Source organism: Myotis davidii, unplaced genomic scaffold (assembly GCF_000327345.1).
Source record: "Myotis davidii unplaced genomic scaffold, ASM32734v1 scaffold38, whole genome shotgun sequence".
NCBI classification, from domain to species: domain Eukaryota; kingdom Metazoa; phylum Chordata; class Mammalia; order Chiroptera; family Vespertilionidae; genus Myotis; species Myotis davidii.
This window is the reverse complement of record NW_006291383.1, coordinates 6,907,044-6,927,653: the sequence shown is the minus strand read 5'-3', so window position 1 is coordinate 6,927,653 and position 20,610 is coordinate 6,907,044. Positions and strand designations below refer to the sequence as shown.

The 20,610-nt window shown below is 50.9% G+C and overlaps 2 protein-coding genes and 1 pseudogene across 2 annotated transcripts in view; 2 read left to right on the top strand and 1 right to left on the bottom strand.

Annotated features, from left to right (window-relative positions):
• MAP1LC3A (microtubule associated protein 1 light chain 3 alpha) overlaps positions 1 to 958 on the top strand; it is a 1,351-nt gene extending 393 nt beyond the window's left edge. Inside the window, exons 2-3 of the mRNA XM_015564510.1 lie at positions 3 to 144; positions 372 to 958. Coding sequence (XP_015419996.1) covers positions 3 to 144; positions 372 to 534 — 305 coding nt within the window. The 3' untranslated portion in view covers positions 535 to 958. The remainder of the gene's footprint in view (positions 1 to 2; positions 145 to 371) is intronic.
• Positions 959 to 1,150: 192 nt separating this feature from the next.
• The window catches only part of PIGU (phosphatidylinositol glycan anchor biosynthesis class U), an 85,327-nt gene continuing 65,867 nt past the window's right edge, over positions 1,151 to 20,610 (bottom strand). The window contains exons 11-12 of the mRNA XM_006764579.2: positions 15,180 to 15,322; positions 1,151 to 1,545 (exon numbers count right to left, since the gene is read on the bottom strand). Coding sequence (XP_006764642.1) covers positions 1,432 to 1,545; positions 15,180 to 15,322 — 257 coding nt within the window. The 3' untranslated portion in view covers positions 1,151 to 1,431. The remainder of the gene's footprint in view (positions 1,546 to 15,179; positions 15,323 to 20,610) is intronic.
• Positions 6,353 to 7,201, top strand: LOC102765978 (annotated as a pseudogene).

Genomic DNA, 20,610 nt, shown 5'->3' with positions numbered 1-20,610 from the left:
GCCCCGAGCTCACGCGGCCCCGCCCGCCCGTTCCCAGGTGATCATAGAGCGCTACAAGGGTGAGAAGCAGCTGCCAGTCCTGGACAAGACCAAGTTCCTGGTCCCGGACCACGTCAACATGAGCGAGTTGGTCAAGATAATCCGGTGCGTGGGCAGTGATCCTCAGGGGGGACTTGGGTCCCGCTGGGGTGGCCACGTCCCTCTGAGGAGTGGGAGTGGGCATAGGAGGGGCATTGGGTTCCTCTCTGGGAAAGTTCAAGGTCAGGGGTGAGTGTGACGTGGAGGCAGGGAGTCATTTTGGGGAGGGAGTCGGGGCGACACACGCCGGCAGCCAGGCCCCTCACTGTGGGCCGCCCTCCTGTCCTCCTCAGGCGCCGCCTGCAGCTGAACCCCACGCAGGCCTTCTTCCTGCTGGTGAACCAGCACAGCATGGTGAGCGTGTCCACGCCCATCGCGGACATCTATGAGCAGGAGAAGGATGAGGATGGCTTCCTCTACATGGTCTACGCCTCCCAGGAAACCTTCGGCTTCTGAGCCAGCAGTAGGGGGAGGGGTTGGCAGGGGAGAGGGGGCCCATGTCAGGCTCTGCCCAGGGAGCTCTTGGCTCCTGAACTGAGCTTCCTCTGCCCCTGGGGGCCGGGCAGGGATGCTACCCCAGGGGATACCAACCACTCCGCCTCCGCCCCGTGTGCATCCTGGGCCTGTCATGTTAGGGTTGCCCCTCTGGGTGCTGGCTGGTGGACGGTGGGGAGCAGCCCCCACCACCCGCGCTCTGTCTGGTTTGTCTTTTTTACTTTAGGCCCCTGCCTGTCTGCCCCTCCCCACCCGAGGCTCTGCTTCCTGCCTGGAACCACCTACCCTTGAAGGACTGGCCTCTGGCTCACCTGGTCTTGACATGGTGTATGGATCTGTGGTCACTGTCCCTTTGCAGAATAAAGATTGCTCAGGCCTGCCTGGCCCTTTGCCTCCAGCTGCTTGGGGAGTGGGGAGGGCTGCTGGTGGCCTGTCCCACGCCATTCTCGGCTCACCAGTGCACAACTTGTTGTGTGGACTTACGGTTCATTCTGGGGGCCCACACCCTTGTGTAGTATACCATGGCAATATTAGGGGCCCACGCCTTCCAGGAGTGTCCTGTGGGCCCAGGGTAGACTTCATACCAAAAAGAAATTTATTAAGTCAACAACCTAACAAACCCTGCTCACCTGCTTCTTCCCCTGTCCTGTCTGGGAGGGGGCTCCTTTGTGTGCAGAGCCAAAAACTGTGGGTCCAAGTGGAGGTGCGCCTGGCAAAGCCCCACAGGCCTTGCTGCCAGCCTTGGCTCTCCTCTGGTGCCAAGATCATGACCCTGGACTTGAACCTCATCTGCCTGAGGGCCTGGCCCAGCTTTTGGCCTGTCCCCCCCGAGTTCGTGCAGCCCTGTCCCAGCCAGGCCTACTTGAGCACAAGCATGGCCTCCGTGCCGTCCTTGGCCGTCAGGTAGAGACCGTGAGTGAGGTAGTACTCTCGCCGCAGGAAGGCATAGAAGTAATCAGAGATCAGCAGGATCTGTGGGGGGAGAGGAGAGAGTGTGAGAAGCTTCGAGGTACTGCCCCTAGACCTTGGGCCCCTGAGGAGCTAGGCGGGTGTTGGGGAGACCCCACCACCTCAGGATCTACACCTGACCCTGCAAGGTCTCACTGACACCTGAGAAGTGCCCGTATGGCCCTCCCTCCCTCCACCATTGTCTACACCTCCTCCTCAAGCCCTGGCCTGAACTCCAGACTGGTACTTGTGCAGCCAGACCTCACCTCGTGGGTACCCACAGGCCTCTAGGATGCACCCTAGCCAGGCTCCCTGTCAAACCAGCTTCTCCCACTGGGAACCCAGGCCCCACATCTTCCAGGTCCTCCGGCCACAGGATCACCTGATACTTCTCCCCTATACACAGCTACTAAGTACTGTCAGTTCTACCTCCTAAGCCAGTGGTCGGCAAACTCATTAGTCAACAGAGCCAAACAGCAACAGTACAACGACTGAAATTTCTTTTGAGAGCCAAATTTTTTAAACTTAAACTATATAGGTAGGTACATTGTTATTAACTTAATTAGGGTACTCCTAAGCTGGCCTTTGCTAAAAACGTCCTCAGTCTGAGGGGTCGACCTCAGCGAACATACCCCACTTCTTCTAATGCCACTTCTTCAAAATAGACTCGCCCAGGCCGAAAACCGGCTTCTGCGCATGGGCCACGAAGTTTCAATTGCTCTGTACATGCGTGCCCGCACGTGGTATTTTGTGGAAGAGCCATACTCAAGGGGCCAAAGAGCCGCATGTGTCTCGCGAGCTGCGGTTTGCCGACCACTGTCCTAAGCTCTCAAATCCACCCGTTTCTACCCATCTTAACAGTTACCACCCTGGACAAAGCCACTGTCATCAATAGCAGTCTCCTCTCTGGGCTCCCTAATCTCAAACCTCCCCTTCCCTCAGTCCATTTCCCTGGCAGCCAGAGGTTGCTTTTCAAAACAAATCTGGTCATGTTAAAACCCTCTAAAGCAGTGGTTCTCAACCTTCCTAATGCCGCGACCCTTTAATACAGATCCTCATGTTGTGGTGACCCCCAATTTCATTGTTACAAATTGAACATAATTAAAGCATAGTGATTAATCACAAAACAATATGTAATTATATATGTTTTCCGATGGTCTCAGGTAACCCCTGCGACCCACAGGTTGAGAACCGCCGCCCTAAAGGCTTTCTATGGCTCGCTAGTCGGGTGAAGATAAGCTCCCAGGGGCTCTGAGGCCTTGCACCTGGTCCCTGCCGTGTACATGCCTCACGCTCCCCCATGTTCCACCTCCCTCTGCTCCAGCCACACTGGCCTCCTCCCTCCCACTGCGGGATCTTGGCTGTTTCCTCCGCCCAGAATGCTCTCTCCACTTTCATCTAGTCAACACCTGCTTGCCCCCCTTCAGACTTCAGGAAGATCTTCCTCAGAAAAGCCCACCCATATGCCCCAGACTGAGTCTTGGCCCCATTAACCTCTATTTGGCAGCACAAACTCATCCAAAGTGCCGTTTCACATTCGTTTCTGTGATGTCTGCGGAGTGCTCCTCCCTCCCTGCACTGGGCACAATGGTATGTGCACCCAGCTCTCCGTCTTTCCTGTATGAACCACAGAATCGAAAGAGCCCTAGACGTGCAGACCACCATCCCTCTCAGAGGCCCAGAGCAGAACTGGGATTTGCCAAGGTCCCCACATGCTGCACCTACAGTCTTACAATCCATTTGGCCCAAGCTCCCAAGACCTCCAGTGCCTGGAGCAGGAGGAGCAGGGCCAGCCCCATGGAAGGATGAGGGGAGGGGCTCACCAGTGCAGACACCTCCAGCTCTCAGGCACTCGGAGGCCTCTCAGACTATCAGCACCAAACACCTCCTGGCACAGATGGGGAGACAGAAGCCCCAGAGCAGGGGGACCACCTGGCTAGGGTCTTGGCGCAGATCAGAGGTTGAGCTGAGCCTGGGATCTTGGCCCCTGACCCTGAGACCCCAATCCTGGGCAGCCTCTCGCACTGTGGACAGGAAGGAGAGCACAGAGTGGTCTGGAGGAGGAGGTCAGGGCCAGTACCAGTGATGGCTTTAGGACACGACTGGAGCCTGTCTGGAAGGATGATGAAAATTTAGGCACAAAAGGTTCAATAGTTGGTCTAAAACTATACAGGGAGAGCTGGACTCGTGGCCATGACCCTGCAGGGCCATGCACCAGTACGCCAGAGGGCACAGAACTCAGGCACTGTGGGTATCAGCAGAGCAGACACAGTCCAGGAAGCCCTCAAGGCCTTGCACCACAGCTGCCCTATCGGGGGGCAGGTATCACAGCAAACACTGACCTCACATCCTACACCCCTCTCACACAGGCACAAGGTTCCTGGTCTGGGGGAGCCTGTAGCTGTGGTTGAGCTGGTGGGGTCTGATCCCCACGCCAGGTCAGATGAAGGGCAAAAGAAATGAGCCAACTCCAATGTCACACAATCAGCTGGACAAGTAATAGGAAGTCAAAATACTAGGTATTAGGTTGAACCATATGAAATTGCCATTTTTTGCAGCTCAGAAACAGATGAATATTGCCAAGTTCATATAGTTCAATCTATACAAAAGAGAAAAGAACCAAGAAATACAAATAGAGTAAGCATGTTATCCAGAAGTTCCTGAACAAGTAAATAGCTGAAGACTTTAGGGAGTTATTATTTCTCCTTAAAAGCCTTAACTTTGTAAATTAGATGCATGTATTATGTTGATAAAAATAATCATCTAATACATAATTGAATAATACATAAATGGTGGGAAATTCCTTTTTTTAAGAAAAAAAAATTTTATTGATTTTTTTTACAGAGAGGAAGGGAGAGGGATAGAGAGCCAGAAACATTGATGAGAGAGAAACATTGATCAGCTGCCTCCTGCACACCCCCTACTGGGGATGTGCCTGCAATCAAGGTACATGCTCTTGACCGGAATCGAACCTGGGACCACGAGCCAAACTGGTTAGGGCAGGAAATTCCTTTTGATATTCTTGCAGAAGAATTAAAAATAAGCCCTAGCTGGTTTGGCTCAGTGCATAGAGCATCGGCCTGCAGACTGAAGAGTCCCAGGTTCGATTCCAGTTAAAGGCACATCTTGGGTTGTAGGCTTGGACCCAGTATGGGGCATGCAGGAGGCAGCCAATCAATGATTCTCTCTCATCATTGATGTTTCTCTTTCTCCCTTCTCTTCTGAAATCAATAAAAATATATTTAAAAATATATTAATAATATATTACTAATATATAAAAACCCAGGGTCCATAACACCCAAAACGACCAAAGGCTCGACCGAACCCCAGGCAGCACGCGCAGCAGGCTCCAGTGGGCGGGACTGGCGAGTGGGCTGAACTGCTGAGCTCTCAGGGAGAGAGCGTGGGGCTGATCAGCGGCTACCGCAGCTGCTAGTGAGGACTGCAGAGAGAGAAGCAGCGTGTCAGACCCTGCTTCTCTCTCTCCAGGCCTCGCCAGCAGCCATGCCTCTCTCTCTCCGAGAGATCAGCAGTTCAGCCTGCTCGCCAGCAGTGTGGGGTGGCTGTTGATCAGCCTCGCCTCTCTGATCAGGCCCCGAGATGCTGACTGGCATAGAAGCCGACCAACCAGAACCAAATCTGGGTGAACTGCGAAGGCAGAACCTAAGGTGGGGGCTGAGGAGGGGTTTTAAGGGCAACGGCTGTTTGGTGTAAGGTGTAAGAAAGCAGCTCAATTTTTTAATAACCCGTTTGGCAGCATAGTGCATATGGCTGGCTATCAGTCCAGATATAGGGATTATATATTTTTGTCTTCAGTGCATCTCTCCTCCTGTTGAAAAAGGCTTCCCCCGCCCCCCCATTTAAGCAATCCTATCCTATATAACCTATCTATGGGCAGGGAAAGCAGTGGGGGGCGAGATCAGGTCGGCAGGGGAGGGCAGTTGGGGCAAGATCAGGCCAGCAGGGGAGGGCAGTTAGGGGTGATCAGGCAGGCAGAGGCAGTTGGAGGTGAGCGGTTAGGAGCCAGTGGTCCCAGACTGTGAGAGGGATATCCGACTGCCAGTTTAGGCCTGATCCTAATCCCTAAACGGCCCAATTGGGATCAGGCCCAAACCGGCCGTCAGACATCCCCCAAGGGGTCCCCAATTGGAGAGGGTACAGGCTGGGCTGAGGGAATCCACCCACGTGCATGAATTTCATGTACCAGGTGCACTCCCACAGTGGGAGCGCTGCTCAGCTGACTGACCTGTCCTGGCGGCCCACCAGCCCAGTGGCAGCCACTCCCTCCCTCAGTAGTCCTGCAGGTCCAATCTTGGGAGAACAAGCCAGGCACCAACGGACTGGTGCTGCTGGCACAACTGATCCTGACAGTGCTGCCAGCCTCCTGGAAACCGGCCTCAGGCACGGTGGCCACTTCCCCTCCCTAGATGCTTGGCAAGGAAGAAAGGATATAAAAGCGGCTGTCAGGTGGACCCAACAACCGACATGAAGGTCAGTGGGACAGATTCAGATGCTGGGCCAGAAAGAGCATCCCACCACATTGCGTCCTGGCAATCCCCACTTGGGACGGGCACCAGATGTAGGGCTCAGGGCTGGCAAGTGCCGCTGCAGCAGCGCGAGCCTCTCCCGATCGGGACTGACTGGGTGCGAGCCTGAGGCAGGCACAGTGGGGCCAGGATGAGTGGGAGTGGCAGGCAGGAGCAGTAGGTGGCGTTGGACTGTGGGTTTTGGCCCTATCCCTGCAGGCCAACCCCAAGGGACCCCACCTGTGCACAAATTTCATGCACCGGGCCTCTAGTAGTAGTAGTAGTAGTAGTAGTAATATATGAGCTCTCTCCTCTTGCCACCCAAGATGCCTAAGGGGAAGAATGCCAAGGGGAAGAAGGTGGCTCCGCCCCTGCTCTCATGAAGAAGCAGGAGGCCAAGAAGGTAAATCGCCTGTTTGAGAAAAGGCCCAGGCATTCTGGCCTTGGACAGGACATCAAACCCAAAAGGGACCTCACCTGCTTTGTCAAATGGCCCCGCTACATTCAGCTACAGCAGCAAAGGGCTATTCTCTATGAGCATCTGAAAGTGCCTCCTGCCATTAACCAGCTCACCCAGGCCCTGGATCACCAAACAGCTACTCAACTGCTGAAGCCGGCCCACAAGTACAGACCAGAGACAAAGCAAGAGAAGAAGCAGAGGTTGGTGGCTCAGGCTGAGAAAAAAGCTGCCAGCAAAAAGGGGATGTCCCCACCAAGAGGCCACCTGTCCTTTGAGCAGGGGTTAACACTGTCACCACCCTGCAGTGAGAGAACAAGACGACTCGGCTGGTAGTGACTACACACAATGTGGATCCCATCCAGCTGGTGCCCTGCCTGTGCTGGCAGAGGGGGCTGGGGTTCCCTACTGCATGAGCAAGGGGAAGGCCAGGCTGGGTGTCTCGTCCACAGGAAGACCTGCACCACTGTTGCCTTCACGCAGGGAAACTCAGAAGACAAGGCAGCTCTGGCTAAGATGGTGGGGGCTATCCCGACCAATTACAAGGACAGATATGATGAGATCCGCTGCCACTGGGGAGGCAACGTCCTGGGTCCAAAGTCGGTGGCTCGCATTGCCAAGCTGGAAAAGGCCAAGGCCAAGGAACCGGCCACTAAGCTGAGCTAAGTGTGCACTGTGGAGTTTTTTGTACATAAAATAAAAATTCTTCTCCAGCCTAAATAAATAAACTATGAAGATAATCCCCCTTCCAGAAAGTAGAGCTTAATTCTTGCCCACTATCACCCCCTGCCCCTGGGGTGGGCTAGGCTTGGTGACTCGCTCCCAAAGAACAGAGCAGGGGCAGGGAAAACGGCAACTTCCCCTAGAGGAGCCTAGAAACAGTGGAACCAGACGGATGAAGGGCAGCAGCATGAAATCAGGTGGCCAGCAGGTCCTACTGCCCAAATGTTCCAGAACCCACACCTGGTCTCATGATGACAAAGCATCAGCCACACTGCGCCCGACAGGCTCCCTGGCCAATGCTCCTCAAGACTGTCCAGGTCATGAGAAACGAGGAAAGTGAGCAGAGGACACAGGGAGACTTGACAATTAAATGTAATGTGGTGCCTCCTACTGGGTCCTAGGAGGCCATGACAGGGAAAACTGGGAAACCTACATCAAGTCTGGAGTTTACTTAGTAATAATGGACCAGGGTCAGTTTCTTGGTTTTGACAAATGCGTCATGGTAATATAAGATGTTAACACGGAATAGTGGGTGTGAAAGCAAGATCTAGAGACAAAAAACTGCTTCCTTTGGCAATCATTTTCTATGTGGCACTTTCCAACTGAACAAAGCTTTCCCCACCCAACCCCTCACAACCCCCTCTAGGCTGAGGAAACTCAGGCAACCACCCCCTCTCGCCAGGTTGAAACAGCCTCCTCCCTGGGCTCAGGTTCCAGCTTACAGCCCTCACCTCTCTCCCCTTCCTGGCGGAGTGAGGCTTTCAGAGCATGAATCTTATCGCAGTTGTCCTCAGCTTAAACCAGAGCTCAGCCTGGGCCTCAGCACAGGGAGGCTCAGGAGGCCACGTGGCTCTGACACTGCTGACCTGAAATGCCCTCGTTCCTATCAGGTGGCACTCACCAGGCCTACAGAGCTCCCCCCCGACACTCCGGCTCAGGACTCCACTTAGAGGGGCCTCCCTCCAGAGCTTCCTTAACTGCCCAGCTCTGAGCTGTTTGTCTTGTTCATAGCACTACCCGGCTACCCCAATCCTGCCTATTTCCTTTTCTTTCTCTCCCAGACTGTGGGCTGCTTAGAAGCAGGGCTACGTCTCTCGTCTCTCCTTCACCCCAGTTGGGCGTCTGGTGCACAGCAGGCACCTAATTCATACTTGCAAATAAGTAAATCAGGCCCAAGGAGCTCTGTGACTCGTCTAAGGCCAGCGAGCCAGATGGGCTGGGAATTACTGGAATTAGAGGTTCCTAAGCCCAGGCCTGCTGGCTGGCCGTGCCCCCATGCATTTAACCCAGGTTTTTCCTGTCACTCTGGCTGTCGGGGGAGGATATGGAAGCTTGTGAGAGACAAGCTTGGGATGTCTGATGATGAGGGGACAAAGGAAGGAAGACCTTGGTAAATGCCACTGGAAGAGGAAATCAGGTGAACATGCACAGCCAGCTGGACAAGGGCTCAGCCTGGGCCACAGGGACCCTCCACCACACAACCCACAGGAACAAGCCTAGAATGAGCCGCCATCTGGTCACAAGTGGGGGCTCCAGACCACCCAACACTGCGGATCGGCCCCATGTCCCTCACATGGCCACTCCCAGAATGGCATCAGGCCAAGTGAGAGGTGTTCCAGGAGCCAGGACTGGGGTTTCATTTGTCCTGAAGTGAATCAGCGAGTGCTGAGCAGGGCCCAGCGCGCCAGTGGGCTGGTACCCCGATTCCAGGGCCCCCTGAAGACAGAAAATAGGGCCAGCCCAGGACCTACACACCGGGCCTCTAGCACAGAGCAGCACAGGGCGGCCTCCCATGTGAGGAGGCAGCTGCGAGCGTGTTCCAGACTCTGCTGGAAGGGATGGGCAGGGTGTGACAGAGCAGGAGCGGGGCTCTCAGGGCCTGCCACACAGGCAGGAGGGGAAGGGGCTCTGGCTCTGACCCCCGAGGAATCCAGCAGAACTTGCCACAGGCCCAGCTTGGACCAAAGCAGGCTGGAACTGGGAGGTTAGGGTGTGTAAGATTGAGAGATCACTGGTCATAAAATGTGGTTTCTAATTCCTGCTCACTCCATTCATTCATCAATAAACAGTGAATATTCTTGGTGCTGAGGATACAGTGGTGAAGGAGAGAGACCAGGGGGCTGCCCCAGTGGAATCCGCAGTCTACAGGGAGGACATGATGAACAAGGGCATGAATAAGTGTACCTCTTTGGAGTTATGTGACTTCCAAGCCTCAGCTTCTTCACTTGTGTCAGGGAATAATAACAGTGCCTCCCTCAAAGGTGAATTAAGTGAATTCCTTATCATCCTATATAATAAAAGCCTAATATGCAAATTGACCGAATGGTGGAACGGGCAGACCGACTAGTCGCTATGATACACACTGACCGCCAGGGGACAGATGCTCAAGGCAGGAGCTGCCCCCAGCCCACAGGCCCAGACCAGCAGCAGTGGTGGTGGTGGGGGGGGAGTAGGGGGGGAGAAGGGTCAGCGGTTAGTGGGAGGTGCCAGGCTAGCCAAGGCAGGTGCCAGCGGGGGCTCCCCAACTGCCCGGCCAGTTGCCCCAAAGATCAGTCCTGATTGCAGGCCAGGCCTAGGGACCCTACCCGTGCACAAATTTCATGCACTGGGCCTCTAGTAATAAAATAAAATAAAACAAAAGGCTGTCAGTAGGGGAGTAGTTACGTCAGGTGTGATGGGTCTACATATGTGGGACTCAAAAAAAGCTTCCTCTCTCATGTACGAACACAGGTCACCAAGGCGTTTTATTAAAAGGACAAAAAGTCATACTTCCATTGTGATGCCAACAATAACACACACACCCCTTTCTCCATGTGCACAAGAGAAGTTGCAAAGCACAGGGAAAGGTCCAGGCCACAAAAGCACATGATCCAGAAGACAAAGATCATAGGAGCCCGGCCTCTAGCAAGCTCTCTTTAAACATGAACCCCTATTATCATTTGGGGGAAAGGTTCCTACGTTTCCTGACTTTAAGTTGAATCAGGGTGAGTGGGACATCTTATTTTACTCTTTTAAAACGCTAAATTTGGTGCACACCCCCTTCTGGTGAACACAACCATGCCATTTCCTTCCCCTCTTCCTGCTCCCCGCTCCAGCCCTGCCCCCTGGCATGCATCTCCTAAACTCTGGGGGATCCTGTGAGGCTTGCAAACAGGGGAGCAATGGGTAGCAGCAGCTCATCCAGGGCTAACTCCCTGAAACTGTCCCAAGGCCCCCTTTTCTCTGACTTCCCAGCGAGCCAAAGCAGCCTCACCTAGCTCTCCCATTGCTTCTTCTATGCTAGGCCCTTCCTTGTTTCACTGTCTCCTGCCTTAATAAATGTACCCTCAAAGTCACCTAAAAAAAGAAAGAAAAAAGAAAGAAAAGCCAAATTAAAATGCATTCCTTTTTGTTTATATGTCATCGCTGACCTGGAGAAGAACAGGGTCAGAAACAAAGAGGAGGGGGACTGTTCTATTTCCCTCAGTTTCTGGGTCCGAATGGTTTCCTAGGAAATTGCTCTGGGTATCTGAAAAGGAAGTTTGTGCTATTTCCCATGTCGACATATGAATAATGGCAACAGGACCACACATAACATGTCCAATTCTTTCAACACCCTGAGAGGTGGGAGAAAACTGCCCCCCAGAGAAGTTCAATCACTTGCTGAAGATCACACAGTAAGGAAGTGGAAAGGGACCTCAATCAACTGATCTCTCTCAGTACACACACACACACACACACACACACACACACACACACACACACACACACACACACACACACACACGCTCCCCTCTATGGATGGGTGTTGTCATTTCCTGGTCACTGACTCTGAGGCACAATTAGCTAATGATCCGTGCCACATGCTGAAAAACACTTAACGGCCGCAGGGGTAAGGATGTGGGCCGAGGTCACTAGTGGTTTACCTACTGGTGAAACTAATAATCTACCAATAATTTGTTCTATTATAGGGTATGGCATTGACCAACTCTAACAGAGCAGGGCTTAAAATCTACAGGCCAAGATGTTCCCTATATTCAGCTCCTGATTCAGCAATGACGGCCTGGCTCTGGTCGCCTGCTGAAAATCCACACTCATCGGCTCTCAGGACACCTCTGATGTGTCCTGCCCAGGGAGAGGAGAGTGAGGACCAGTGACTCGGGCACCATCCCAGCTGGGAGAGAGAGCTGAGAAGAGCTAGCTGTGGGACGGGGACACGTCCCTGAATGTCATACTTTTCAATGGCAACACTGACTACAGGTCAGACTGAAGCAGAGGAGCCTTGTGCTGTGGACATTGCTGGGGCTTCACTGGCCAGAGACCAGGTTCTGGCAGAAGCTGGAGGAGGGCTGTGGACAGAGCAGCCACCCACTGACCTTGGCCACTGGGGGTGACTTGGCTCCCTCCTGCCCACATCCTAGGTGATCTCCCCTTCCCTTCTCACTCTCTGAGTCTGTAAGGTCCAGTTCCTACTCCTCATTCCCTGTGGCCTCCCTTGACCACTCACAACAGGAAAGGTATCTGCTCCCTCTAGATTCCTCCAGTGCTTACTCTGCACATTTGGCCATTAATCACATGACGTTCCCCCTGGCTATCTTTGGATCATTCATTCATTCAACAAATATTTGCTAAACAATGCTCTGTGCCAAGCACTGGTAGCTGGGACCCTGCAGTGGGTACGACGGCCAAGCTCTGCCTTTAGAAGCTCACAGGCAGAGAGAGAAGAATAATAATATAGTCACAGGTTGGGCAAGTGCTATAAAGGGGGCTAAGAAAGAGACAGTGGGCAGGGGAACCTCATGAAAGGCCTTTTTGAGGAGGTGACATTTAACTCATACTAACATTCTGAATGTCTCATATTTAAACCCTGCGACTACCAACAGGCGTGAGGGCAGGGGTAAGTATAACCCTCATGACAAGGGCTGCTCTTTTACCTCAGCCAGTGCTCCCAGACATCAATATGCCTGGAGTGCCTGCCTTGGTGCATAAGGGCCCCCACCTGACAAGCCCCTTTAGTGATCTGGAGGTGGCAGCCACAAAGCCCCAAGCCAGCAGTCCCGGAAGCATCTGACTCCACAGAGTTGTCTCTGGCTCAGAGCCACAGAGCCCAGACCTTAGGAGGCCGATGACATATTGTGCTGGCTGTGCTTGAACAAACCACAGCTTACAGTCACTTGGACCACTGCTGGGAAGCCTGGAGGTTGGTCTGATCTGTCTGAAGGGCAAGTTGGCAATATCTGGCCAAATGTACCATGTATATGCCCTCTGCTCCAGCAAATTCCACCCCCTGGAATCTATCCTAATAAAATACTGGCATGCCTATACAAGAGTATTTGGAGGGATACGCAAGGCAATACTCTTCCATTTATAGCAAAACAATCAGAAGCGACCTCGGTGTCCATCAGGATACATCATCGTACATCTAATCATGGGATAGCGGAGCCATTAAAGAATTATCGTGAGGTCAGATCACTAAGTGAAAAACAGCAGTGCAGGATGTGATTTCTTTATATAAACAGAACAGCTCTTGTGTGTGTGTATGTATGTAAAGCTGTCTGTAAACATACAGGGGACGTCTGCAGACACACACCAGACTGACCCAGTGATCACATCTGCACGGGGGAAGGGATAGGGCCCAGGCAGATCTCCAATATCATTCCATATGCTTCTATGTGGACTTCTTTTCCCTTCTAATAATGAATTCATGTATTGCTTGTATGATTAAAAATACATTTTAGCCCTGCTGGTTTGGCTCAGTGGATAGAGCGTTGGTCTGTGGGCTGAAGGGTCCCAGGTTTGAGTCTTCTAGTCAAGGGCACATGCCTGGGTTGTGGGCTCCATCCTCAGTGAGGGGCGTGCAGGAGGTAGCTGATCAATGATTCTCTCATCATTGATGTTTCTATCTCTCTCTCCCTCTCCTTTCCTCTCTGAAATCAATAAAAATATACGGAAAAAAAAATATTTTTAAGATTTTTTTTTTAAAGGTAAAGGCAATGCCAAAAATTCAGTCTGGTTTTTCGCTGTAGCTGAGTCATTAACACACTCCATCTACCCAGCCTTTGCTTCCCACCCCCAGCACCATCCTCCTGTCCCAACAATTCAGTTCCTCTTGCCTTTGATGGCACCTGACACTTGCCAAGATCTCCATGCCTTTTACAGAGACCCTTGCTTCATAAAGGTGCCAAAGGCAACACATAGAAAGCTGTGATCTGGCAGTTCCACAGATGCTTCCTGATCACTGCAATCCCACTGCTGGCCCACCTGACACTCATGACTGGACAACAAACTGGGGGGTATTTCAGTGGCGCTCACCAAGCTCCCAGCACCCCAGCGTCCCAGGGCAGGCCCAATGCCCTCACATGCCACTCATCACTTTCAAAGGAAAAGTAAGGGGATTTCAGAAAGACTGAAGAGCCAGAACAGCCTCAAGATTCCTCCAAGACACCAAGTCGAATCCTGCAGGAACAAGTAGGAGGTGCTGAGCACCCACCATCAATAACTATGTGACAGGCCTGGTCCCACCCAAGCCACAGGCCCTCCATCACTCTTCCTGCTGTTCACAAATCAAGATAAACAGCTGGGCTGGACATTAATTGCCCAGAAATGTCCATGCAGGAAATACCAGACCCATCATTCATAGCAAAAGCCCGAACTCCCTCCTTCTTTCCCAGCAGCTAACCTTGGAGGCAAGCCTCCCCCTGGGGCTGTTCAGTGCCATCAGTCTCCCCAGCGAGCCCTGCTTCCCTTCCAGCCCATTATGCACAGGAAACGCCTGGCTGTGCCAATGGCAAATGAAATGGTAAACGGTACAACGGATCCCACAGGACCTCCACGATGAGGACAGAGCCGCCCTAGGAGGACGCAGCACAACCAACAAGGACCTTTGGAGGTGTTTGCTCGTCCACCTGAAACAGAATCTCTGGAAGAGCTTGTGAAAACTTCAGATTTCTGACCGTTTTCCACATCTACCGAGTCAACATCTGTGGAGGTGGGATTAGAAAATCTGCTTATTTTACTGACAATCAAAGCCATGTAATGGTAGCAATCAGATATAACTACAGAATTTAATACAGATTAACAAGCTCCCCCCAGTGATTCTGCTGCTGAAAACCACTGCTCTGCAGCACAAGGGGGAGGCTTGCCCTGGGTCAGGGAGGCTGGGCTCCCTGCTGGTACTTCTCATTTAGTGATCCCATGGCCTCCTCTCCTGCTACTCCCAGCAGTGCAATTTGCACTCCAGACTCACCCAATAGTTAGACCCAACCATTTCTCAGGTCCCTGTCTTTGCTCCTGCTGCCCCCTGCTCCCGCCCTCCCCACCCTCACACAGTGCACTCACACGGTGCCATGCAGCAGGCACTGTTACAGAAAGAGGGTGGTCTCAGAACCAAGCCTTCCCTACATTTTGTTCTTGGCTCTTCCAGTGACCTTGGGCAAAAGGCAACCTTCACGAGCCGTGATTCCCATTTGTTGTTGTTGTTTTATCCGAGGATACTTCTCCACTGATTTTTAAAGAGAGTGGAAGAGAGAGGGCAAGACAGAGAGAAATATCAATGTGAGAGAAACACATCGATTGGTTGCCGCCTGCACATGCCCAGACCAGGACCCGGGCCAGGAAGGAGCCTACAACCGAGGTATATGCCCTTGACCAGAATTGAACCCAGGACCCTTCAGTCTGCAGGCTGACTCTCGATCCACTGAGCCAAACCAGCCAGGGCTCGATTCCCATTTATAAACTAGGGCAACACTATGCTTGCTGTGAGAATTCGACAAGGCAATAGCTCAGCATGGAGCCCAGTAAATGTTAGCAGATGCAGTTTTCCCATTGCTCTCATGTCCCAATCTTCTCTACCAGACAATGAGCTACTGTCCCCTCATTCACATCCAAACCCCTAGTTTGCAAAACCCACAGCCTAGGTCAAATGTCTGAGAATACAAAATGAATCCCTGTCCCATGCCACCCTTAACTCTTACCTGCCCAACGTTGAAGGTCAGTGTGATGGCATAAAAGAAATTGGAGTTGGCACTTCCTGCGTAAATCCAGAGGTGCCACAGGACAGGGAAGAGCAGGGAGCAGACGATAATGATGCAGCCGAGAACAAAAATGTTCCGCAGGACTGAAAAGATAGATGGTCACAATAAGCAGTGCGGATTCTCTGTGATGGCCCTGCAGGACCGAGAGGCCCAGGGAGAGCCTGCTGCAGCCCAACGCAGAACACCCCTCTCCCTTGCTACTCAGAGGCACTGGGTGCCAACTTAAGACCCTTGACTCATGGTTCCCTGTGCCCAAAGCCAGTGGGATTTGGACTCCGTACCTCCTCCTGTGCCTCTGGGCAGCAAGACATGCTCTCTACCCCAATCTCAGAAGGTACTAGAAACACATCTTCCATTCTCCTTAATTCATGTTTTAAGTCTCCTGTCTTACTCTTCAAATGTCCCTCACTCTTCCGTAGGTGATTTAAACACTTTTAGACACCATCCCTCTAACATCACACCACCCCAGAGGGAATGCGGAATCCCACTAAGGAGCAGCTCTCCACGAAGCCCCAGGGAGGGCCTGCTACACAACGCAGCCAGGCAGGCAGGTGCCTTCAGCTGGAGGGGAGGGCAGCATGACAGTGGGGCACAGACTCGCCTCTGCTTGAGAGACCTTGGTTAAAATTCCTGCTTTGTCAGCAAGCTCCTCTGAGTCTCAACTTCCCCATCTCTAAAACAGGACTAAAACGCCAATTTCATAGGAGTGTTACACGGATTGAACAGGAAAACCTGGCACAGACGGATTACTGTGTGTTTCCTATTCTGCTATAACAAATTACCACAAACTCAGTGGCTTAAACAATATAACTTACTATCTCACAGATCTGGAGGCCAGAAGTCCAAAATGGGTCTCACAGGCTAAAAAACAAGGTACCTTCGGGGCTGCATTCCCTCTGGAAAATCCGCTCGCTTGGCTTTGTAGTGGGTCGAGGCCACCTGCGTGCTTGGCTCATGACCCCTTCCATCTTCAACCAGCAACGTGGAATTACGTCCTTCTCACATTGCACCACTCTGAACTCCTCTCCTGACTCCCTCACCACTTCTTTAAAAAAACAGACCTTAGTCCTGGCCGGTTTTTCTCAGTGGTTAGTATCGGCCCATGGACCGAAGAGCTGCAGGTTTCCCAGCCCATTAGGGGTACAGGTGCATGCAGGAGGGAACCAATCGATGAGTCTCTCACATCAATGTTTCTCTTTCTCCCCCTCCCTTCAGCTCACTCTAGAAATCAATGGAAAAGATATCCTCAGGTGAGGATTAAAACACACAAAAAACACACTTTAGTTTTTAGAGCAGTTAAAGATTCTCAGCAAAACCGAGAGGAAGGTCCAGATATTTCCCACATACCCCTGGCTCCCACCTGATTACATTGGGCCCACCTGGACATTCCAGGCCATCCCACCTGAAGGTCTTTTGGCCACGGATGGTGATATAATCACAGGTTTGGGGGATTAAGATGTGAACATGGTTGTGGGAGGTGAGAAGGGGGCATTATTCTGCCTACTACACTGTGCTTTTTTCCCCTTCTCATTCAACAGGGGACCTCTGAAAGTAAGATTATATGCTATTTTTTATTTCTTTCTTTACACTTTATTGTATTTTTAAGTGAACTAAGAAATATTATTTAAAATAAATTAATTAAAAGAATACCTTGCCCAGCCGGCGTGGCTCAGTGGTTGAGCATCGACCTATGAACCAGGAGGTCATGTTCGATTCCTGGTCAGGGCACATGCCAGGGTTGTGGGCGTGATCCCCAGTGTGGGGCTTGCAGGAGACAGCGGATTGATGTTTCTTTCTCATCACTGATGTTTCTATTTCTCTCTCCCGCTCCCTTCCTCTCTGAAATCAATTTTTAAAAAAAGAATACCTTATGAAAACACAAAAAGCCCTAGCCGGTTTGGCTCAGTGGATAGAGTGTTGGCCTGCAGAACAAAGGGTCCTGGGTTCAATCCCGATCTAGGGCACGTACCTTGGTTGCAGGCTCCTCGGGCCCTGGCTCTGGTCGGAGGCAACCAATCGATGTGTTTCTCTCACATCTATATTTCTCTCTGTCTTTCCCTCTTTTCCACTCTCCCTAAAAATCAATGGAAAAATATCCTCGGATGAGGATTAACAGAAAACAACAAAAAACCCCCCAAAACAATGGAAAAATATCCTCAGATGAGGATTAACAAAAAAAAAAAAATTAAAAAATAAAAACAATACAAAAAAACCTTTGCACTAAGTCTGGTAATGGTAGGCATTTCATGAGTCGAAGTTCCCTTCCCCAATCTGATCCTGACTTTCAGGAAATCCATTCTCCTAAGTCAGAATTTTGGGAGACTGAAGGGATAGGGAAACTCTGGAAACTTAAGGCTGTTGGTATCAGCTGTCCAAAGATTTGGCTGAAATGCTATTGTGGGGGTTTCATGCATTGGGAAGGAGAATGATTACACAGGGTTCTCAATTTTGGTTGCAAAATGAAATCATCTGTGGAAGCCACATTAAGTAAATCAGAGTCTCTAGGGATGGGTCCATCATGGTTTCTAAAAGCTTACCCCATAAAAATAAAATAAAATATCTTCCCCCGTGATTGCAATATGCAGACACGGCTGTGAACCACTGGGTCACAGTTGTAGACCTTACAAAGAGGAGACCCACAGCAGTCTGCAACAGAGACTTCGCTGTCACAGGGAAATGACCAGGACAGGTAGTTCAAAGCTCTTATGAAAGCTGAATGCTTTCAACTTAAGGTTCATTCTTATTGAGAAATGACAGGTGTTTTTTTGTTGCTGGTTGTTGTTTTTGTAAAAAGTCCTCTCTTTTATGAAATGAAAATGAATGGTTGGTAGTTGACTGTTTTTTGTTTTTAAAAATGTTTTTGTTGATTTTAAAGAGAGAGAGGCAGAGAGAGAGGAAGAGAGAGAAACTTCGATTGGTTGCCTCCTGCATGCACCCTGACCAGGGATTGAACTGGCAACATTTTGGTGTACTGGATGATGCTCAACCTACTGAACTACACCAGCTAGGGCTGGTAGTTGGCTGTTTTAATGTCATCAGTAAAATAAAAAGTTGGCAACTCTGTCATCAGCGATTTCTGATATTTTAGTGGTCTTTGAAATCCCACAATTTAGAAACACTGGCCTGGAGGGCTTCTGAGGTCCTCTTTTCTGACCTGAAATTTCCACAATTCTGGGCTTTCACAGCTGACAGGTTAAAGCCTTCCTGAGACCTCTCATCCTCTCTCCCAGAACAGGAAGTCTGGGAAAAGGGATGTGTGCACTGAGAACTATTATTGTTGTTGTTGTTATTATTAAGCAATGTTATAACCTTGAGAAATAATAAACCTATTTATCATTGCTCCACTTCGATATCACTATTTACATTTCAGTGTTCTTTCTCACCCTCTGGAAATTATTTTGCTGGAAAGAATATACATGTTTCCTGAAAGAGAACTCCAGTGGCCTGATAGCCCAGGTGGGTCTTAATCCATTCCTCCAGCAACTCTGGGCTTCAGACCAGGTGACAAGGTGACCTAGTGCACAGACTGAGAGAGGCTCACAGGCAGCTCCTGGGTGCAGTTACGAAGACCTGCAAACACACATTCCCATGTGCCTGGAGGAAAGGTCACCAGCCTCCAGCTGGCTTCTGGCCTGCGGTGACCTTTGCAGGACTGGGGAGCTGCTCCTCACTCCTGCTGGCTGACGGGCCAGAGGATTAAAGCTGTATGCCAGAGAAGATGCAGTAGGGACCCAGGGCACAGGACAGCTTGTTCCAGGCACAGAAGGTGTCAGAGATGTCAGAGATGACCAGGGCCTAGTGAGACGAAAGGGTTCACCCTTCATGAGACTTGCCAGGTCAGACGGAATCAAGTTCCCCACTACATTCACTGGGTTGGCTTATCCAGTCTCTGGCTCCACTATTGACAAACTGAAACTTCAGGCAAGTCACTTTCTCTTTCTAAGCCTCAGACATTCAGAAATAAAATTCCAGTCCCATCAGGAGGAGCACAGAGGGGATTTAAGGATTTCAAGGGTCATGGAGTTGTTCCCTTTCTTCCTTCCTTCCCCTTGCCCCCTCCTTCCCTCCCTCCCTCGTTAGGTCTCACCCAAGGATATTTTCCCATTGATTTTTATAGACAGTGGAAGGGAGAGGGAGAGACAGAGAGAAAAACATAGATGCAAGAGAGCCACATGGATTGGTTGCCTCTTGCACGGGCCCCAACCAGGGCTGAGGTAGGTGCCTTTGACCAGAATTGAACCTGGGACCCTTCAGTCTGCAGGCTGATGCTCTACCCACTGAGCCAAACCAGCTAGGATGTCATTCCCTTTCTTAAACTAGGTGCTAAGTACATGGGAATTTATTGTATTATTATTTTATAATTTATATATATTTTTATCAATAGTATTTTATCTTTATATAATAGTCAATAAAACAAAATAAAACACAAAATCCAGCCCTTTGGTAACTGGCTTTTTCAGCTGGACCTCGGCAGGTGCCAAGGGCTCTGCCAGCAGGCTGTTCCCTAACACCACAATTGTGTGTCCTATGACTCATCCTGGCCCCAGGCACCAGAGTCCTGGTATGTCTGGGGCCTACACTCAGGGAAGGCCCCTGTGCCTGTTCTCCCCGCTGAGCAGGACAGAAAAACAAAAAGGTGAATGTGTTAGCAGGCATGTTAGCACTGGTAACTAACATTTAAACTGAATTCTTAGCCACATTAAAAGTCTGAATATATTCAACTTAGGCTTAAAGACTTCTCAAAGCCTCCACTCACAGGTTCTCAGGACCAGGCTGAAGACACTCCTCACTGGGTGTCATGACTCACAGTTGTCATGCCCCAAACAGACACCCCAAGCGTGAGTACTGTGCCGCCGGCACAGGGCCGGCTGCCAACCCTCTCAGGGCCTTCCGACTCCTGAAACAGCCCAGCCTGCCAGCAACAGCATCCATTAGACCATCCAGGTTCCCGGAAACTCCATCCTTATTTTTCTGCCTCATCACCCCAGAAGGCATAAAATAGCTTATTTCAAGTTTTGAAGAATATGTTTATTTGAATGACTGAATGACCCTGGCTACCAAGCCTGAAACTTTGATCATGGAACTACGCAGAAGACCTCCTTCCCCACGTAATTATCACTTCTGATAAACAGTGCTGTTGCTATTTACACTGTCTCAAACGTAAAACACTCATGATATTCTCCCCATTTGACACATGGAAAAATGGGAGGCCCAGAAAGACTAAATGATTTGCCTTAAAACACACAGGAGAGCCAGGAATGAGACCCGGGCCAGTGTGGGCCAGACTGTGTTCGGCAATATGGGATGAGAGATGTTACCTGAGGGAGAGAAGCTCCGTGCAGGAGCGATAGCTAGGGGAAAGCTACTTTCA